The sequence below is a fragment of the Petromyzon marinus genome, chromosome 37 (assembly GCF_048934315.1).
Source record: "Petromyzon marinus isolate PM22_M1 ecotype Great Lakes invasive population chromosome 37, UKy_Petmar_22M1.pri1.0, whole genome shotgun sequence".
Lineage (NCBI taxonomy): Eukaryota > Metazoa > Chordata > Hyperoartia > Petromyzontiformes > Petromyzontidae > Petromyzon > Petromyzon marinus.
In genome coordinates this window covers 20,938,914-20,960,752 of record NC_133703.1, presented here as the reverse complement: position 1 = coordinate 20,960,752, position 21,839 = coordinate 20,938,914, and the positions used below count along the sequence as shown (strand labels likewise).

Sequence of the window (21,839 nt, the reverse complement as noted above, 5' to 3'; positions counted from 1 at the left end):
CCTGCGCAGGTGCTAAGTGGACGATTACATTGCAAGATCGTGAAAGGTGGCAGCGGATTGGGTCTCTGTATTTCTCTCTCTCTCTCTGCGTCTCTGGGTTTACTGGTTTACGATATGGTCAAAAGTTTGGATTGCATGGCCACAATCGCACTCCGACTGGGGCTCGTCTGTAATTTTCCAGAATATAATTGTAATACTTACAATTTTCTCTGAAGTATAATACACACGTGTGTCACCGTGGACACCGGGCACATACTTGCAGTGCGTCTTATAATCGGGAGAATACGATGCACATTTTTTGTTACTGCAATCTACACAATGGACGAATGTATATCTTTACCGAAAGCCATTGTTGCATGTTACCCTACGCCCCAACTGTCATGCCGTTTGTTGCAGTATGCACCCGTGGTCTTAACATTTTTCATTTCTCAGCTCAGCCCGACATGCCCTGCAGTGCCTCCTCCACTCAAAACAGGTTATCCCGGAAATTGCCTTCACCTGTGTGTGTGTGCAGGGCTGGTGGGTGGTTTACAAAGATTGTTTGTTTGTCCTTCTTCACTCAACGAACCCCACGGCAAGGCACGGTTAACTTCATTAGTGTATCACACTGATTATTTAACATCTCTTACTCGCACACACACACACCCAGACACCTTTAGTCGTGTCACACAATTATTCAACAGCAGCAGCAGCAGAGGCGGACGCACTGTTCAATTAGTTTTTTTTTCATCTCCAAGATAGTTTGAAGACATTCGAGGAAGCTGCGTTAGTTGCCTCACAAACGAAGAAAAGGGAAAAAAATTGACATCGTTTTAGACACAACAACCATCGCAACAGACGCGCAGTTTACTTCTTCTTTACTCTAAAGCCAGGTCTGAAAGATAGTTTCAGTCGCGCTCATTATCTCACACTCGCACACACTCGCACACACCGAGAGGCATTTGACATTTTCGAGAGTAAAGTCACGGACGACGACGACGACTACTGAACAATCACGTAGGCGCGGTGTTTCGTGCCAAGTCGCATTGGAGAGGGGTGGAGGGGGGGTACAAACACTTAAATGTAGTGGCACACATAATTAATTACACTCTTCTCACACACACACATCGACAAACATTTGACATTTTATTCAGTCAACAGTCACAACAATTAAACAACAGGAGGCGCGCCGTTTTTTGGGAGGTGGTTGGTTGGTTGGTGGTAGTGGTTGTTGTTGTTGGTGGTGGTTGACATTTCTGGTGACGACTTTGGCTCCGGCGGGCGATGGCCGAGTCTCAGATCGCCTGTCTGGAGGACAATTTCGGCTGGCGTCCTGGCGAGACCCACAAGGAGACGAACCACAGCGAGGAGCAACGCCTGGCGCTGGAAGCTCTCCTCCGCGGTGGGACCTCGGAGTACCTCGGGTACACGAACACAGCCAAGGTGAAGCCATTCCTGTCTGACAAGGAACTCGCTCTGCTCCTGCACGAAGGCGACCCCACTCGAAGAAAGCAGCGAGGGGGTCACGGCCCCTCCTCCGTCGGATCGTCCGAGCGACGTCTGCCGGGGTCCGCGTTTGGTTCGCCGGCGGACGGCGGAGCAGCGGCGCTGTCCACCACGGGGTCGCTGACTTACTGGCCCGATCGCTCGGATGCCCCCACGCCTGACCTTGAGTTGGGATGGCCGGCGGCGGGCAGGTACCGCGGTGTGACCCGGGTCCAGGCCGTCCACGCTCAGCCTCCGCTGGGACCCAACTCGCCCAGCATCAAGGAGGCGGCGCGGGCTATGGTTCACGGTGCCCACCAGGTGAGGCCATGAAGACGTTTGGTAGTAGTGTGGGGTTTTTTGCAACCGTATTTTGCGGATTATTAAACGCGCTTCAATCCCTCCCCCCCCATGTAATTGAAGTAAACAATTGAGAGTGTCTTCTTTGGTTCTTTCGGTAAAGTAACGTAGAATGAGAATAAAATAATAAAATAAAACAATAAATTTTCACGACGTTTCAGTCACGAAAGCTTTAAATCGAAAAAATTGAGTGTATGTGTGTAACTTTGTTGATACACAATGCGCAAAAGTTTGGGGTGGCGTCTTATTTTCCGGAGCGTTTTATTACGGGAGGATACGGTGGTGAGTATACTCTTTGGTTCTTTCGGTAAAGTCACGTAGGTAGAAAAATAATAGATCACGAAGTTTCGATCGCAACACAAGCAATCGTCATCAGGTGGAACAACCACAGCAAGAAAAAAACTGCTGAAGTTAGTTTTTTTTTCTCTATGGTTGCCCCACCTGATGAAGATTGCTTGTGTTTTGATCGAAACTTCGTGATCTATTATTTTACTACCTACGTGACTTTACCGAAATAACCAAAGAGTATGGATTCCTGCAGTCACGAAAGCTTCAAATCAAGGTAGTGGGTATGTGTTTCTCTGTCCGTGTTTCTCTCCATCTTCGTCCATCCATCCGCCTTTCGGTTCGTGTCTTGCCTTTTCTGTCCGTTGATGTTTCTACATGTTCGTCTCTCTGTCCATCTGTGTGTCCGTATCTGCATCGTTTACTCTGTCCGTTCGTTCATCCGACTGTCCGTCAATAACGTTGTCCTAAAGTTATTCTGCACAACGTTCCGCGAGTCAATCTTGTTCATTATCCATCTTAAAATCTGTTTGCCGATCGTTCTGTAAGTCCTTCCGTTAAACCAATTTGTCCCTCCTTCCATAACTATGTCCACCTCTAATTTTATTGGTCTGTTCATCATTCTGTGAGTTAGTTGTCCGTCTGTTGTCCTTCTCCCGCACCTCCGATGAGCACGGTTGGCTACGTACGGCGCGAAAGAAGTTGTACACGCATGACGTCTGTCTGTTTATCCGTCTTTCCGTGAATGTGTCCATCTCTAAATCTATTACCTGCCCAGTTGTTGATGATCTGAGACTACATTTTCGGCAGTGGGCAGCACAGCAACAACATCCGTTGCTCAAACGCCTGTGCTCTCCGCCTTCACCAGCCGATCCCGACCATCGTGATAAATTGCGGTCAAATAACCCTCACTACCCACACAGCATGGGGAGGCCTTCATCCAGCGGTGGACTGACAAAAGGGCCTCTCCATGGCCCTCTTGGGTCATGAAGATAGCAGCACATTTTGACCACAAAAATGGGACGTAAAAGGGAACATTCTTCAACTTGCGAATTTACTCCCGAGACGACATGGCCCTCTTGAAAGACTTCCCCCTTCAGTGACCACGTGGCTGAGGAAGCAAATATTGTCAGAGTAACTGAGCCGGCACTGCCGAGATCCAGGGGTTTACGAGTGGTGTCAACCACCCCGTGATTTTAAACCGGGCTTTCAAGTGGAGCAACTAAAGTTGATTGTGCCATACCCGTCAACAGTAACTGCATAAAAAACTCGTTATGTAAAATGCGTTTTACACTTTGGCATTACAAGAGCCCTGAAGTATTGCAAAACGTTAGGCTTGCTTAACCTTTTTTTAATTAAACTTTTTTTTATATATAGCAGGGCAAGTTAGAATTACGGAGCTCATCTTCCCATGACTACAGAGAGAGAGAGGGGAGGGGGCAGGAGTGGGGGGGCAGGCAGGTGACATGCAGTTATCCCCAGGCCTCTGGTCACAAAGAGGGCCTTAGAAAGGGCTGAGAGCGGGAGGGGGCTTCAAAGGGGCCCTGATCTGGGGCCTCCACTATCATTTTGGCAGCCCTGCATTGTGTTTTTTCAAGGTTGTTCACTAAGATGTTGCACAGGGGGGAGGGATAAATATTGCGATATGTAAATGAAAACCCATCCACCCGCTCAACCGCTCACCCGCCCACTCACTTCAGAATCAGAAGTCTATTTCCCCGATTAAAGCCCACCGAGCTAAGAAGCTCTTTGTTAAGGGCGAATCGGGCGGCAGACAACATCGAAGGATTTCACAATTACACATTCTCACTCACACTTACTGGCCCACTCACACAAGCACTCAACTGCCCACCCACACACAAACTCGCCCACCTACCCAAACACTCACTCACGCACCCACTCATTAATTCGTCCACCCAATCGCTCACTCTCCCACCCATTCGCCCACTCACACGCCCACGCATTTCAGAATCAGACGTGTATTTTCCCGAATAAAGCCCACTGAGCTAAGAAGCTCTTTGCCAAAGGCGACTCGGCTGGCAGACAACATCACAGCCTTCCTTTCACTCCGCGTGTTCACGTGCGATGACCACGGTCCTGCCCGCCCACCTGTTCCAGTTAATCGCCGTGGTGATGGACGAGTTCTCCGACGTGGACATCCTGAAGGACGTGGCGGACGCGGCGGTGAGGCGCCGGGTGCCAGTCTACGTGCTCGTCGACGAACTGAACGTGGCATCCTTCCTCGCGGCGTGCCGTGCCGTGTCCATCAACATCTTTTCCATGCGGGTGTGTGTGCCGTGCTGTGCTGTGCCAGCCTTCATAGGTGCTCGATGTTTGTCTTTGTGTGTGGGGAGCGTGGTGCTGGCCACCCACCCCTCCTCGTGTGCCGTGCTGGCCGCCATAGATGCTCGCTAAGAGCACTTGCCCCAAGAGTATGTTGAGGCTATATGGGGGATCTTTGTCTTTGTGGGGAGCACAGGTGTGTGATGAGCGGTAGTGTAGTGATTAGTATGCTCCGCTGCGAACGCGGCGGCCCCAATTCGATTCCCACTCACGGCCACTGACATTAGTGACGATTGTGTTAACTGGTCCTGGGTCTCCACAAGGTCGACTCGGCCCCAAATGAGTACCTGGTGCAATGTGTAAACATCGCCACTGGGGAGACAAAGGCGACCGGGCATGGTGCTGGTCACCCACCCCCTCGTATGCTGTGCCGACATTTATCGGTGCTCGCTAACAGCAATTGACCAAAAAGTCTGTTAAGGCTATACGGTGGATCTTTGTCTTTTTCTATAGGGTGCACATGTGGAGCAGTAGTTAGCTTGCTGCACTCGAGGACCGGTACGAAACCGGTCCTCTAGGTGGACTCTGCCTTAAATGAGTACCTGCGCAGTGTGCAAACATCAATACTAGGGAGACAATGACGGCCGGGCATGGTTCTGTCCACCCAGCGACTCGTGTGCTGTCTGTATGTCTTGTCATGTATGGCTGCTGCTGTTGCTGCTGCTGCTCCTGCCTGTGGTGTGCAGAACATGCGCGCTCGATCCCTCGAGGGCCTCAGCTTCTGCTCGCGCAACGGCGCTCGCATCACGGGCCGCATGCAGGAGCGCTTCATGATCATCGACGGAGACCAGGTGCTCACGGGTACCTACAGGTGCGGTCATCACCACCACAGCCTACATACAACACCACCAATGGTTACCACCACCACAGCCTATAGCCAACGCTACCACAGCCTACAGCCAACAACACCACCACCACGACCACCACTGTTACCACCACCACAGCCTATAGCCACCACCACCACAGCCCACGGCCACCACTACCACAGCCCACGGCCACCACGACCACAGCCTACACCCTCTACCACCACTACCATCACTGTTACCACCACAGCTTACGGCCAACACCACCACCAATACCTATAGCCACCATCACCGTCACCGTTGCCACCACCGCCACCGTACGTGTGACAGCTGTCACAGCCACATCACCCTCGTTGGCACACACCGGTAATCCTGCACTGTAGAGGTGAGCGTATGTCAGTACAGCAAGTGATTTAATCTCCATCTGTATTCCATCTGTACGACGATTGAGTGTTACTCCCCCAAATTTGCACGAGAGGGTATTTTCCCCGGGTGCGCCAGTGTCTTCCCACATGTCTAAATGGAGTTTAACACGTAGGCTTTCGTGACCAATATCATCCATAATTGAGGGTTTTTTTGGGTTAGATCGTGTAAATATATAAATGTGCTGTGTCTGGTGGTGGTGGCTTTTAAAGACACATTTATATATTTACGCGATCTAACCCCCGAAAAAAACCCCCAAAAAACTTCTATTATGGGGTTAATAGAGTTGGTTAAAACATCGCAATGTTGGGCCACAGATTTTGAGCAACGGTTGGTAGCGCCGGTTCTGGCTGCCTTCCCGCTTATCTGTGTTTTCCTGTGCCTCTGAATCTAACGGAAACTGTGTAGCACGTAAAAAAATGTGTGTACTTATTTATTTATCATCCATGGAGGTTGGACACCGCCATCACCATCACCACCACACATATTGTGGGAAGTTTTTCATGAGCACAAAGACAACGATCCCCCGTATAGCCTCACAAGACTGTTGGGGCAAGTTCTGTTAGCGAGTAACTCTCATGAAGGCGGGCATGGCACACAAGGGGTTTGGGTGGCCAGCACCACGCCTGGCCGCTTTTGTCTCCTCAATGGCGATGTTTGCACACCGCACCAGGTAATAATTTCATGCTGACTCGACCTAGGGGAGGCCCAAGACCGGTTATGATAATTATCACTAGTGTTGGCCGTGAGTGGGAATCGAACACGGGTCGTCAGGTTCATAGCGCAGCGCGCTAATGACTACGCTACTGCTCCCCACAAGCACCATCATCAGTCATCTTCATACCTACAGGTGCAGCCAACGCCACTGATTTCTGAGCCACACGGCCACCTAGAATGACCACACATCCCCTAACAAAAGCCCCTACCAAATGTAGCTGCTGCCCCAAAATTTTGGAACCACCTAATGTCATCTCCTTGGCATCTCTATTCAGCAATCTCTGTCCTGACTTCAAACGACTCTATTAAAATCCATAAAGTTTAAGTGTCAATGTAATTTTAACAACATAATTGCTCTTATTAAGTTGGTTTCTTTAGAATCTGTAATTTTGGAATGCTTTGCTGTTGTCCTGAAAGAGAGCTCAGCTCAGTGGCCTTTACTCGTGGGGGGGGGGGGGGGGGAAATAAACTCTTGATTTCTGAATCACTCATCCGTTGTCTTGATTTACTATACCCCCCCTCCCTCTCACGTCGTCAAGTTTCACGTGGTGGGCATCGCGGATGGACAGGCACATCGTCACGTCGCTGTCAGGCCAGGTGGTGGAGACGTTCGACATGGAGTTCAGATTCCTCTACGCGCAGTCCAAACCCCTGCAGGAAAAGCAGCAGCAGCAGCCAGGGGCGGCAGCTGTCGCACGCCCACTTCTCCAGCTGCCGATGTTCAGCTTCTCCCCTTCGCCGGCTGCGAGGGCCCAGGCTGTCAACGCACAGCCGCCGGAGCCGCCGCTGCAGGCCACCTCGAAGCCTGGCGTGCAGGTAAATATCGGAGTTGTCGACGAGTTACCCATGGTTATCGACGGTTACATTTGAATGTGCAGTGTAATCGAGGGACTGTAGTGTAGTGTTGTTTGTCTCGGTGTGGTCTGGGACTTGTTTGGCTGCCTCGCCCCCAAGATTGCATTTGGTGTTGACAAATCGTCAGGAATTTATGTACTTGTGCAATTTGTACTTATAGGCTTTATATATATTTATTTATAGAGGACTTGCTTACCTCTTTCCCTATCTTACTCTTATATCGTGCTTTTGTCATTCTTTGTTGATGCAACTCGCTGAACCCACACCCCGACTGGACATCTGTGGAAAAGAGCTTCATAGCTCATGGGATTCCTCCAGTCTAAATAAAGATTCTGACTCTGTCATGAAAATATCACTACAAGACTCCTCTGTGGTGGGGAAACGCCGGCCAGGGGTGAGAAACGATGTTAAAGTTGCTCTATATACGCGTTTTGGTCCAGCCCCAAATACAGGTTCATATCTGTCCTTTTGTGAGCTCCTGGCAAAAGGACAGAGGCCTCTTGCAGTGCTGTTTCCATCACATTTTCTCCACCACGTCTTCAAGTGTTCTCTCAAATTTAAATGCTTTTTTTAAAGAGCTATGTATGTGAAATGAGCATTACTGTAAGACAATGTCACTTAGTTTAGTACACACGATCATACAAAGACCCATCGGTATAGCCTCGCTCGTTCGTTGAGGACAGTGCTGTTGGCAAGCACCTATTAAGGTCCACACACTCAAGGTGATTTCCTGCCCAGTTGAGTTATTCTGGCAGTGCTTATCTCCTGCTTACAACCTTGAGGGGTGTTGACAATTCCACGTTCCTATGGTGGGGGGGGGGGGGGGCAAGCATATCCATAGAGCAGCCACTGTCTACTTCTCCACAAAGTGGAACAACCTCCTCGTATGAAGCAGGTCGTGGGTTCAACCCCGACCCTGACATCTGCTGTATATTTGGAGTTTGCATGTCTCTCTCACTCTCTGTGGTTGGGTGGATTTTTCTCTGGGTCCTCCAGTGTTTTCCCTCCACATTTAGAATCAACGTGTGTTCAGAGTATTTGTCTGCTATAAATGTCCATGTGACACTAAGCCACTTCGTTGAGCTTTCATTTGTGGCCAAGTTGTTTCTGGAAAAAAAAGCTATACATCTTATTAGACTTTACTTGGTAAATAAAATATTGTAAAATTTCTCAAAAATGTAGAAAAAAAACCCTATTTTCACGACAGACACATTTTTTCCCTGCCCAACAAAAAACCACGCAGGCATTGCCGAAGCTCTTCATGCCGCCCGTGAACCCGCTGTATGCGCTCGTGAAGCAAGGCCACCGCTCTCCGGCCACCACCCTCGAGCCGCCACCGCCGGCGTCACCCGTGGCCCGCAGCGAGGGCGGCGGCGGCGCCGGCCCCGGCGGCAGCCCGGACTCCCGGCTGCTTCGCAACTCTCAGCTTCTGACCCAGCAGCCGAGCCGCAGCGTCCAAGGCCCCGACGCAGCGAAATCCCGCGAGCAGGACGTCCAGCCTCCGCTGTCGCCGGCCAACGCGGTCGCTCCGGAGGGGGCCCACCGCGAGATCTGCAAAGCGGCGCTGCGCAAGGTGAACCTCCCCGACCACGTCGCGCGCCACAAGGTGGACTCGTGCCTCCTGTTCGAGGGGGACAAGGAGCGGGGCGAGGCGGCGCCTGCACGCAGCGCCATCGAGGAGAGCTCCTTCGCGCTCAAACGACGGGCGACGCTCTCGTACGGCCCGCTCGCCACCCAGGAGGACAGCCTCTTCAAGTCGCGCTCCACGTACGACCTCAGTACCGCTGCTGGCGATCATTTTGATGAGGAGGAGGATGATGAGGAGCCTCCCCACGCCGAGCAGGGAGAAGAGGGCGACAAGGCGAAGAAGGATCAGGCGGAGTTGGAGAAGGAGAAGGAGGGGGCGGCACCTCCGTCATCGGTGGCGGGGGATGACGACGAGCAGCGGCAGACAGAAGAGCAGCCTGGCTCCAAGCGACGCCTGTCCATCCTCAAGATGATGAAGAGCATCTTCAGGAGGAGCGTCAGCAAGGACGTGCCGCAGAGACGCACCTCGACGTTCTACCTGCAGCCGATGACGGCTCCAGAAAACGCTTCATGAGGGGGATGGAGGAGTACAGCCCTTCTCACGTTAACGAATGAAAGCTGGCTCCGTATATATTAGTAGTTTAGTACACTTGGCATTTGCACCATTCCAATAGCACAAGGCTACCACAAAGGTGCTATGTTTCACAGATGGATATGGTTAAACCGGTAGGGGTCAATCTTGCTGTACGGTTTTACCCAATTATGTAATTTTCAGGTTATTCCTCAAATTTAGACCGTGACGTCGGCACACGTGGCCCCATTCTTTAAAATTGTAAAAATAACGTCACCACATGGTCTTGTAACGTCCATTGTGACGTATTTTATGGTTGATACCTGCAGTATTAACTAGGGCGGCCGCTGGGTTTCGAACCACGGACCTCAGCAACGGCTCGACCACGTCACGGCCCTTGTGAGGCTGTTTGACCTGAAACGTCTCAGAAAAATAAGCTACCTCCTTCGGGTGGATCTGTTTTTTTTCTTTTTAGTTTGCAACCTCTTGAGAGCAGAATATTGTAGAGTAATTTTTTGTCGCGTTGTGGTTTAATTTCCATTAGTCCCCCCCACCCCCTCCCTCAATTATAATGAAATGATTCTGCGAACAGTTTGACTGCTCGCACCTCTCGCTTGTTGCATTTTTTTAAATGTTAGGCTGCTGCCGTGGTGAAATGGTTCGCAGCACAATGCTGGACTTGCAATCCAGAGGTCGCTGGGTTCAATCTCCCCGGGAGTTGAAACAATGGGGCAAGTTTTGATTTAAAGCTTTCGTGACTGCAGGGATTCATATTCTTGGTTCTTTCGGTAAAGTCACGTAGAAGGGAAACAATAAAATAATAAAAATATAAAACAATAAAATTCTCACGACGTTTCGACTGCAACACAAGCAATCATCATCAGGTGTGAAAACCAGAGCAAGAAAATATGAAATTGCTGTGGTTTTCACACCTGATGATGATTGCTTGTGTTGCAGTCGAAACGTCGTGAGAATTTTATTGTTTTATATTTTTATTTTTTATTGTTTCCCTTCTACGTGACTTTACCGGAAGAACCAAGAATATGATGGGGTAAGTTTTTTTAAATCGCTCCTCTGGCTTCTACCCACCGAGCAATGTAAAAAAGTGTGCGTATTTCCACCTCTTCCAAGACGGCTGACCAGCGTGGAAGATTAGCCCAAGCAGTGCCGGCCTAAGCTAGTGCGGGGCCTGTAGCATATGTTATAAAGGGGCCCTAAATAAAAAAAACACGTAAATATTAAAACAGATTTTGTTTTTTTTTACTTGCATAGTAGAGTAATTGTATGTTTTCATTTTCTATACAGCCAGATAATACGACAAATCTCTAACCTTAAACACCCAGTCGTCGTTCATGAAAGTTGAAGGCGGTATAGTACTTTAGTAATGGAGCAAGTGCAGAATCACTGAACCGGAATTGATAGCTTGAAAGCATTTAGTGCAGGGCCTTTGAAAGTGCAGGGCCCGTAGCATGTGTAGCTACTTTTGCTACTAGGATATACCGGCACTGAGGCCAAACACTCACTGGAGGGGCTCTCTAGAGCTCCGTCTCGCAAAGACCCTTCCACTAACAGTGGCGTGAGCAAAAAATTGCAGGGCTCCACCTTTGCCGTTTAAACTTGAGCTCTGTCTTAATTGGAAAACGAATTCGTGTATTAACATGTTGGGATAATGACGCGATGAAACACCAAAGGTAGATAGACATTTAACACAGTGGATTTAGAAATGTAGGAATTATATTATTTGGTAAAGATATGTTGCACGTTTTATATTTTTAATATTCTTAATGGATAGAAAGACTTGAAAAGCAAGCTTTAATGAAAAGGTTTCTCATGCTAATTGTTCGATTCTTCAAAATATGTTTAAGCCAGGGACTCATAAAACCGTGCCCACAGGCACGAGAGTGCTCGGTTCACAAAATCCCCAGCGTGCGTTTCCATTTCCCCTTATTGTATATCGGTGTTTAACACACAGAACCCTACACACACAGATATTGTACAGTAGTGTTCAACACTTCATCACGTAATTTTATTTGACACTTCTCACTGTGGCTGGATTTTATTTTATTTTTACGTCCGTATGAGGCTGTGGTCTAAAGCTATGTTGGCACTTGCGTCTCCTTGTAAATCTGATTATGAACTTAAAATCGGTTTTACCAAATACCATCGCTCACTCTTAATAAAGGAAAATTGTTTTGGTACACAACTGCGCAAGTGAAACGAGTCGTGATTAGTGAAATGGGTCTTTATTTAATACCAAAGTGACAGCTTCTGGAAACAAAACAATCATAGAATTTAAGCTGTACAGTATTTAGTTTTTTAAGAGAAAACTGGAAATTTTATTTGCTCTTGAATAGTCCAAATGTCAATCTGTTTGCTGGCTGAGGACCTCCTCATGCTCCCGTTGGGCCATATTGGTTGTTTGACCATACTTCACCGCGCTGGTCAGTATGAGTAGGTGAAGCGGGAGGAGGGCGAGGGGGACGGCCCTGTGTGTACTGTTGAACTTCTTCCGCACCGTACGTGGCCAACCGTGCGAATCGGGAGCTGCAGATGAAGGACAACAAACGAAACGCACAAACTGTTTTGAAGAAATGAGTTTTCAATCTAGATGATTTCAAAGTGCGTAGTTCCAGTGGCTTCCTAATATCGGAAGGGAAAGCGTTCTAAATGAGCGCAGAAGCGCATCCAAAAGCGAGCAATGCAGTTAATCGTCTTTGTTGGACGGCTCGCCAAAAGATGCTGCGATGATGACCTGATCTTCTTTGGTTCTTTCGGTAAAGTCACGTAGAATGAGAATAAAATAATAAATTGATAAAATAAAATAACACAATAATATTCTCACGACGTTTCGGCCACAACACAAGCGGCCTTCATCAGGTGAAGGGGCGAGACTGTCTGGTAGGACAGTGCTGGAGTGAAAGAGCCACGTTCAGATCACGGCCTTTAAGCTTAGAGTCGCGACTCGCCAAACGCTTGTCACGTGCTGTGTGTGGGAATGGGCAGGATGGTGAAAGCATTGTTATATTTGTAAACTTACTCAGCCCACCAACCACTTCACACACAAAAAAAAATCAATAATTACATTCGTTTCGTCTTGGTTTGGCTTAAGTTTAGTGTGGGAAATTGCGCCCCCTTGCTGTGTTAAATTATAACCAATATCTTCAACATCGGTTAATAACACTGCCGCCTTAAAAGGAAACCTATATGATAGGCGACGTTTCGGGCAATGGCCCTTCTTCAGAGCACATGAGGCCACTTCAAGGATTTTTTTTCTGGAGAACAATATACCAAAATATTACGTTTTGGGGGGTCACAAGACAACTGGACCACCCTGTACATTCAAGACAAGCCCACAGGTAGTGCGACCATGGCCATGCAACCCAAACTTTTGGACCATTTAGCAAAACCAACTTGCAGTGTTTTTTTATTGGGTGCAATTGTGAACAATGGCCATATCAGACGTTCGTAAATCCAATCGGCATTATTATCGGTTCACTGCAGCTCAAAGACTGCCCCTTCAAGGCGTGCGGTGTAGTTCGGAGATGTCCACGTTTCAGTTTATTTGTTTCAGTTTATTTATTTTGGTATAGCCCTGTAAGCCATTCGGCTCTTGAATCGGGTGCAACCACAACAAACAAACAAAAAAACAAAACCACGAACAAGAAAATCATCTTAAAGTGACTGTGTGACTGTGCAAAACAGAAAATCCATGAAAAAACAGCAAAATATTCCTGAAAAAAGCACCGTACACCAACGCCGTGTGCAAAAAAAATCCCAGTGGGATGCAAGTCAAACAACAACAACAACCACAAGAAAACTTAGATTAAGGCCGTCAGTCTAACTCCGTACTACAACAAAACAAACATGTCCAAACCAAAAAACTTTTCGAAATCACCAAAAAATAAAGCCATAATTGCAACGTATTTGATCATAGGGACTGTGACCGAATTTTTACAATAAACTACATAACATGTAACACCAAATCCTAGAGCCATAGCTGGCTGCATGAGTTACTCCACACCAACAGAAGCATCAGTCGGAGTATCAAACTTTTCAATGCACCTTTAAGATCAGCACGCTAAATCAAAATACAGGTAATACTTTGCAGCGTCATCCGGAGCGAAACATTTTATTTTATTTTACGCCAATGAATAGCGGTGGCAGCTAGAGGTGTACAACTCCTCTAGAGCATACTCTTTGGTTCTATTGGGTAAAGTCACGTAGGTGAAAATAAAATAAGAAAAATCACGACGTTTCGGCCACAACACAAGCGGCCTCCAGAGAGTCTCGTCCCTTCACCTGATGAAGGCCGCTTGTGTTGTGGCCGAAACGTCGTGATTTTTTCTTATTTTATTTTCACCTACGTGACCTTACCCAATAGAACCAAAGAGTATGGATCCTAGCAGCCACGAAAGCTTTAAATCTAGAATCCTCTAGAGCAGCTTTGAGAGAATATCTCATTGGTAGCGATTTAAGTTGTAGTTTATTGGCAATAGCATTCCAGACCCTGGGGGCATCAATAGCAAAGGCCCTTCCTCCAGTTTTTGTACGGCAATAGGGAATGTGAAGCTGGTAAATGAGCGAAGACCTGAGGTCAAATTTGTTCTTTGAAACAGTGAGGAGATCCAGCAGGTAGTCTGCGGATTTTTTTGTAAGTACATCGTGAATAAATAAGATCTGGTGCACAAGCCGTCGAACATTAAGATACGTTAAGTTTGACCCAATGTAGAGATCACAGTGGTGAGTCCTATATGGGCAGTTCAATGTAAATATTAAAGCCGAGTGATAGATGGAATCAAGCTTCTTCAGTACGGTACTTGGGGCTGATTTATACACGATGTGCGTGTTTCGGCATTTAAAGGCCCAGAATCAGCGATCTCGCCGACAATGTTGTTGATGAGGTAGGAGGCACTTCCAAATTCCGACAGCAGAGTGAAGGTGGGAGCTTCTGGCCAGGGAGCAACGTTCTGGAGACTTTGGTGCGGGGAAATGGTCGAGGCTTGGCAAGGGTTGGAGGCCGTCCATAAATGACGTCACGCACCAAGGTGGGGGGGGGGGGGGTCAGACATTTGTCACGATGTGTGACGAGGAGGGGGGGGTAGAGAAATGTGACGTCACATAAAAATGCGCAACTTTAAATACATATAGACAACACGTTCTACTTGTATTATATTCTTGGTTCTTTCGGTAAAGTCACGTAGAAGGGAAACAATAAAATAATAAAAATATAAAACAATAAAAAAATGTGTGTTTCCCTTCTACGTGGTGACTTTAACGAAAGAACCAAGAATATGAATCCCTGCAGTCACGAAAGCTTTAAATCAAAATTTTCCGTTCTACTTAATTAAATAGACTTTTTAATAAATGTTTTCTCCTACAACATCAGAGTGCAGCGTCACATTCAATATGAGTACTACAATGACAATAGTTTAAAGCTATTTGAAGCATGTTTTATATATTTTTTTTGGGGGGGGGGGCAGAGCTTTGTGACGTCAAATTTGAGGGGGGGGGGTCTGACTTTCTGTGACGTCGTGTGACGAGGGGGGTCAAAAATCGCGTGACGTCATTTATGGACGGCCCCCTTAGGAGATGTCCAGGAGGGAGCTTCTGTCCAGGGAGTAACGTTCTGGCGACTTTGGTGCGGGGGCAATTGTCGAGGCTTGGCAAGGGTATGTGCATCATCATCATCGGGTGGCACTGCATCTTTCGTATGTGGGTGGAAGTTTGTGCTCCTTCGGAGGAGGAACAGCAAAACTCCACGAACTCTCCCTCCCTCTCTCCCCGTCTCTCCCCGTCTCTCCTGAAGTCTTCTCGTCGTGGCCGACAGCCGACCTCGACATTGCCAATTTTTGCTCCTGAACTTGCATCGCTGATGTTGCTGCTGGCTGATGCGATCACACACACACAAGGATGGAAATAGCTTCCCCTGTGCTGCAGGCGCTGGTTGGATAATGGTAACACTGCAGCGACTGTTTTGGGGTGGTCGTCATTCAGCAGTGGATTGATCATGGTAGATAATGATGATATGCACGTACGATGAACTTCTTTCGCACCGTACGCGGCCAGACATGCTAATACTGCGGTCTTTGTTTTTAGTTTGATTCTGGAAGTTGTGATTCGGTGGTAAATCCAAAGGAGGAGTGGTTGTTAAAAGGTTTGCTTGCTTTATTTGCCGGTAACCGCGTGAAAAAAGGGTTACCGGTTTTTGCGGCAAATATAGAAATGTCCAGCAAATAAGCAAACATCACATTTTACCTTTTTAAAACCGAAAAACTACGTGAGTTTCCGTGGAATAGTTTATATGATAAACTTGCGATCCAGATGCCGTTGATTCTATTCCATCTCTGAGCGTGGTAGTTAAAACAATGTATTTGCTGTTAGTGAGCACCTATGAAGGCCGGAGCGGTACACGTGGGGAAGTGGGTGACCAGCACCACGCCCGGCCGCCTTTGTCTCTCCAAGTGGCGATGTTTACTACACACCAGGTGCTCATTTGAGGCCGAGTCGACCTAGGGGAGGCCCAGGACCTTGTTCAGATAATCGTCACCGGTGTTGGCCGTGAGCGGGAATATCGAATTTGGTCACCACATCTACGCCTCTATATAAGCAACGAAACGGGTGGACTTCTACACAAATCTGGCTGTCCGCCTGATGAAGCTGGTTGTAATTACTGGCGAAACGTCGTACTCAGATTGTAAATGTCGTGGCTTGGCTCTCCAACACACCGGTTAGTTCTATACTAGTATACTACACTATACACTACACTACTATACACTAAACTATACACCACACTACTATACACTATACACTACACTATACACTACACTACTATACACTATACTACTATACACTACACTATACACTACGCTACTACACACTATACCACTATACACTACACTATACACTACTATACACTACACTACTATACACTATACTACTATACACTACACTACTATACACTATACTATAATACTATACACTACACTATACACTACACTACAATACTATACACTACACTATAATACTATACACTACTATACACTACAATACACTACTATACACTACTACTATACACTACACTATACACTACACTATACTATACACTACACTATACACTATACTACTATACACTACACTACTATACACTACACTATAATACTATACACTACACTATATACTACACTATAATACTATACACTACACTATACACTACACTATAATATTATACACTACACTACTATACACTACACTATACACTACACTATACACTAGTGCTGTACTAGTGACGAATTGGCCACGTTCTGTTTACGTGACAACCCTTACTAGTTGGCTGTGTCGGGTGGTGGCGGGTTTAACGACACATATATTTACGCGATCTAACCCCCACCCAAAAATACAACCTCTATTATGGATGATATTTGTCGCTAAAGCCTGCCACGTGTTAAACTGTGAATATCGAACTCGGCTCGTCGGGGTTCCTGGCGCGTTAACCGCTGCGCCACCGCTCCCCCGTCCCCACCTACTGACAGCCCCTCCAACTCAGGCACGGCACCTGTCGACTCGCCACTCGCCCTGGGGGCAGAGACCAACAACGCGGGCGGCTTCACGCGCGCGCGCAAAGCGGCTCTCGGGGCGTCTGTCGCTCTCACAGCCTCACCCCAAGCCGCCCGTCTCCAATCGCTCCCATTGCTCTGCAGGGCTTCTGCGTCTCTCCCCGTCTCTCGCTCTCTGTCTCATCGCCGTCGTCTCCTTGTCCCCCGCCATGCCGGAAGGCGTGGACAAGGAGGTTTACCCGGAGGCCCCGAGCCGCACTCCGGCGGCAGAGAGGACCACCACGCTACCCGACCCGGGATTAATCGTGGCCCAGCTGTACCACCTCGCCATCGACCTCCCCGTCACGACCTTGCGGGGTACGGCCATTCGCAGTCACCTTCGTGGTGGCACAACACAGACACACACTACACACACCACACACACTACACACACACACATATACACACTACACACACACACCACACACAGACACACACACTACACACACCACACACAGACACACCACACACCCCCACACACACGAGCTGTCTGGCCGAGGAGGACGAGCTGAAGTGACACGGGGATTTGGTGGCGCACGCCTCTGTGTAGACCGCGCAGTCTGTGTGTGTTGTGCTGTGTAGACTAAGGACGATGTGATGTGTGTGTGTTGTTGCATGCGGGGTACCACCATTCACAGCCACACACGAGAGCTCTTCTACATTTGAAGCTTTCGTGACTGCAAGGATCCATACTCTTTGGTTCTATTCGGTAAAGTCACGTAGGTAAAAAATAAAACAACAAGTAGCATGAGCAGAAGTAACGCGGGGATGGGTGGTGCATGTGTGTGTGTACTGTACAGTGGGTGTGTACTGTACAGTGGGTGTGTACTGTACAGTGGGTGTGTACTGTACAGTGGGTGTGTACTGTACAGTGGGTGTGTACTGTACAGCGGGTGTGTACTGTACAGCGGGTGTGTGCTGTGCAGCGGGTGTGTGCTGTGCAGCGGGTGTGTGCTGTGCAGCGGGTGTGTACTGTACAGCGGGTGTGCACTGTACAGCGGGTGTGTACTGTACAGCGGGTGTGTACTGTACAGTGGGTGTGTACTGTACAGTGGGTGTGCTGCACAGGGTATACTGTACAGTGCGTGCGCGGTACAGTGCGTGTATTGAACAGTGCGTGTACTGTGCAGTGTGCGCGCGCGCTGTACAGTGTGTGCGCGTGCTGTACAGTAGTATATGCTCCGTGTGTGTTTTGTATGCGGGGTTCCGTCAACCACAGCTGTAAGTTCGGGATGCATCTCTCGATTGAAGGTTCAGAATATTTTATTTATCCGGAGTTAATGTCCGTTATTAACCTTCATACGTAAATATATAGCTGATGTATCAGTGCCCCAAATGTGTGTAGACTGCAGAGTGGATCTTTGTGTGCGTGAGTGCAAGATCGTTGCAGCGGTTAGCACGCTGCACTACACACCCGGGAACCCAAGTTCGATTCCCGCACACGGCCAATATCTGAACCGGTCCTGACCCTCCCCTAGGTCGACTAGGCCTCGAATTAGTACCCTTGGTGCGGTGCGTAGTAAACATCGCCACCGGAGGAGACAAAGGCGGCCGGCCGTGGTGCTGGCCACTCGCCGCCTCGTGTGCCGTGCCGGCCGTCATGACAGCACTTGGCCCAACAGTCGGTGAAGGCTATACGGGGGATCTTTATCTTTGTAAGATCGTGTCTACTGGACTAGTTGACCACAGGACTGCTGTAGTTTTTATTGTACGGTGTATGGCCTTTGCACGTGAGTTTTAGTCAACCCACTGGTGGATGAAGGCCTTCCCACGCCTCGCGAATAATTGGACCCGAACTCGCCACGTTGGTCAATGAGTTGTCACAAACCGTACCGTGTAGCGCCGTTGCGTCTCGTTCAATTCCATTGATCAATTCTCTTCGATGATTGCGTTCGGCGATACGTTCGGGAGTTAGAATGCCAACGTGTTGAGGTCTTGTCAGCAACGGTGGGGGCTTCAGGACAGAGAGACAGAGAGTTCGTGTCGTCTTGCTGTTCGTCCTTCGTTGAAGAAGCGCGGACCGCAGTGGGTTTTACTTTCGTGGTCCATAGTTTGCATTGCCACGGCCACAGTCGCCCTGCTCTGGCTCGTCCTTGTTCTATTGCCATTCACGAAGATGGTGTGCACGGGCGTGTTGTTCTGATGCGATTGATGGTTATTATACCCGTGCCTTTTGAGGAATGTCAGAAGCCAGGCAGGTGCGATATTTGGGTCTCGGAATGAGGCGTCTGTTCTGGACGTCCGCATTTTTCCATTTGTACAAATTGCAAAGCAAAACTTGATGCGGGCAATGCGACGCCGGAATCCATCATGACCGTAAGTATTCGTTACGGTTGACCTGATCTTGTTTTGGGTGATTTGTTTACCTTTCTTATACTCTGCACTACCATGTTTCTGTACTGCTTGTTGTTGTAACGTTCTTACCCCGTGCCCCTACTGGACATCTGTGAAAAAGAGCTTTATAACTAATCGGATTCCGCCAGTATATTCAGATTTAATTCAGCCACATCGTGGCTGTGTGTCCGTGTATGGCTGTGTGCACGTGCGTGGCTGTGTGCGCGTGCGTGGCTGTGTATGTCCGTGCATGGCTATGTGTGTGTGCGTGGCTGTGTGTGTGCCCGTGCCTGGCCGTGTGTGCCCGTGCGTGCCCGTGCGTGGCTGTGTGCACGTGAGTGGCTGTGTGTGTGTGCCCGTGCGTGGCTGTGTGCACGTGAGTGGTTGTGTATGTCCGTGCATGGCTATGTGTGTGTGTGTGTGGCTGTGTGTGTGCCCGTGCCTGGCTGTGTGTGCCCGTGCCTGGCTGTGTGCGCGCGTCTTGCCAACGCAGAGTGGGTGGAGCGCCAGCAGCAGAACAACAACGTCTACTACCATCGCCAGTACCGCCGCGTGCCCATGCTCACCGAGTGCACTGTCGGGGACCTGCTGTGCAACTACGAGGCCGACCGGCAGTGGAAGCGTGACCTGTGCGTAACGTTTGCACCTTGAAGCCGCACCCCCCCCACCACCACCATCATCCAGGGCCGGATTAAGGTTCTTGTAGGCCAGATTAACACGCTTGGCTCGCAAGTGACATCACAATTTATCCCTCTTTAAGACCGAAACAGGAGGATTTCCCCACAAATCTGGCTGTCCGCCTGATGCTCGTAATTATTGGCGAAACGTTGTAATCGAATGTTGTGGGTTTGCTCTCTAAGACACCGGTGTGCTGTACTAGTAACGCATTTCCATGTTTTGTTTATGTGACAAACCTTACTAATTGGCTGTCGGGTGGTGGCAGGTTTTAACGACACATTTGTTTACGAAATCTAGTCCAAAAACCTCTTATGGATTGTAGGCCTTTCAGTGATAATTTATATTTGAAGTTTCAGTGCTCACTTTCTATTTGTTGGTACTGCTGCCCCCAAGTTACTACCGCCACTGTCACTCTGCTTGTTTCAAGCGTACTTCATCCAGCCACTGAACAAATGTCGTTATCGATACTCATTATTTAGTCTGTGCCCTAATTCGATTGAAACGTGCTGTGTGCCGCAGATCACCAATAAACCTTCACCTGGTCCTCTTGCTACCGCCCCCGCAGGAAAGTGGACCGAGAGGTTGTGAAAATCATGCAGCAGCGCATGCAGGCGTGCGTCACTCGCGAGGGAGAGAACCACCAACAGAACTGCTTCGAGGAAATGCAGAAGTACAAGGAAGTGAACGCCGCCTTCGATTCGCGTTGTGAGTGATGTACCAGTTCTTTGCACATGGCAGAGTGGGGGGAATCTACCGGACGACCCCTTTGCCGCACTGCCATCTCGGTATATTGGGAGATGGGCAGGGCAGCTCGGCAGTTGATTTGATCCACGGCTAAGTTTTTATGCATAATGAACCATGCAAACGTTATGCTGTAAAAATAAACTAATGTAGCACTTCTCTTCTAGAGTTATTTATAAGCGAGTTTATAATTTACACCAGTGTAAATGCAACATAACAGGTGCGATTATTTACCCCAGAAATATTAATTTGGATCTCTGGCATGGATGGCAAATGTGAAGCCACAGCTACTTCTGAAATCTCTGGAAGTGACATCTGGTCCACACAGCAGTGGTCAGCACTGGCACCCACTCTGCTGAGAGTAAATGTTCTACACATCAGTGTTTTAATTGCCAGAGCTGAACTTTCAGCAAATTTGATAACAGAATAAAAATGTTGTGCAGTCCAATAACTGGATGCGAAAATAGTATCTCAGCAGCTGTAAACCAAGGCATATGGCCATTAGATACAGTATATATTTAAGCAGTATACAACATTTGGCTGAAATCACTAGTCTAACAGACTTGATCATACCAAGACCTGTCTGTACAGCCTAGTCTGAAGGACAGTGCTGCGAGCACCTGGTAAGGTTCACAGCGATTTCCTGCTCAAATGAGAATTCTGGCAGAGGTCTTTTTTTATAACCCTGTGCCAGTGGTGGAACAAGTTTCAACCACATTTCCCGAGGGTTCCTCATTTTATCACCCTCTAAACAGAATTTCAACTTGTACCCTTCTGATTGGGAGTGTCTGATCGCTCTTTTGCTGGGCCATCAGACCAGACACATTTTCAAATACAACACTGTTTCATTGCAGGTGGCTGGGTAGCTAATTTGTTTGTTGCTCGATGTGCACAGATGGCGACCTGGGCGTCCTGGGGAATGCACGCAGATGCCTGATGAAGCAGAAGCATCGCATGATCAAGGAGAGGCACCAGGCAGCTGAAAATGAGTAGTGGAGTGGCAGCAATATAATAGAGCTCTGTTTCAGATCCTTTAAACGTCTTTCTCGCTGGCGCAGATGGCACCAGCCAAAGCAAGCCAACACGCCACCTCTGTACATTCTAATAAAGATGTAAAAATATGCCTGTGCGAGACTGTCCGAATAT

At 48.4% G+C, this 21,839-nt stretch overlaps 2 protein-coding genes across 2 annotated transcripts; both read left to right on the top strand.

Annotated features, from left to right (window-relative positions):
- The first annotated feature begins 452 nt into the window (after window positions 1-452).
- LOC116949641 (uncharacterized) lies at window positions 453-11,551 on the top strand. The gene is made up of 5 exons (XM_032967183.2): window positions 453-1,785; window positions 4,228-4,395; window positions 5,139-5,263; window positions 6,935-7,211; window positions 8,494-11,551. The coding sequence occupies exons 1-5, from the start codon at window positions 1,264-1,266 to the stop codon at window positions 9,349-9,351; spliced, it is 1,950 nt and encodes a 649-aa protein (XP_032823074.1). The 5' UTR covers window positions 453-1,263; the 3' UTR covers window positions 9,352-11,551.
- Window positions 11,552-16,988: 5,437 nt separating this feature from the next.
- On the top strand, window positions 16,989-21,816 carry NDUFB10 (NADH:ubiquinone oxidoreductase subunit B10). Its single transcript, XM_032967185.2, has 4 exons — window positions 16,989-17,258; window positions 19,768-19,903; window positions 20,518-20,657; window positions 21,589-21,816. Exons 1-4 carry the CDS (start codon window positions 17,111-17,113, stop codon window positions 21,684-21,686), a joined length of 522 nt encoding a protein of 173 aa, XP_032823076.1. The 5' UTR covers window positions 16,989-17,110; the 3' UTR covers window positions 21,687-21,816.
- Window positions 21,817-21,839: the final 23 nt, after the last annotated feature.

Coding starts and splice junctions, on each gene's coding strand:
- LOC116949641 (XM_032967183.2), top strand. CDS start 1,264: ATGGCCGAGTCTCAGATCGCCTGTCTGGAGGACAATTTCGGCTGGCGT. Junction 5,264..6,934: donor GTGCTCACGGGTACCTACAG/GTGCGGTCATCA, acceptor CACGTCGTCAAG/TTTCACGTGGTGGGCATCGC. Junction 7,212..8,493: donor CCTCGAAGCCTGGCGTGCAG/GTAAATATCGGA, acceptor AAAACCACGCAG/GCATTGCCGAAGCTCTTCAT.
- NDUFB10 (XM_032967185.2), top strand. CDS start 17,111: ATGCCGGAAGGCGTGGACAAGGAGGTTTACCCGGAGGCCCCGAGCCGC. Junction 17,259..19,767: donor CCCCGTCACGACCTTGCGGG/GTACGGCCATTC, acceptor TTGCCAACGCAG/AGTGGGTGGAGCGCCAGCAG. Junction 19,904..20,517: donor CGGCAGTGGAAGCGTGACCT/GTGCGTAACGTT, acceptor CCGCCCCCGCAG/GAAAGTGGACCGAGAGGTTG.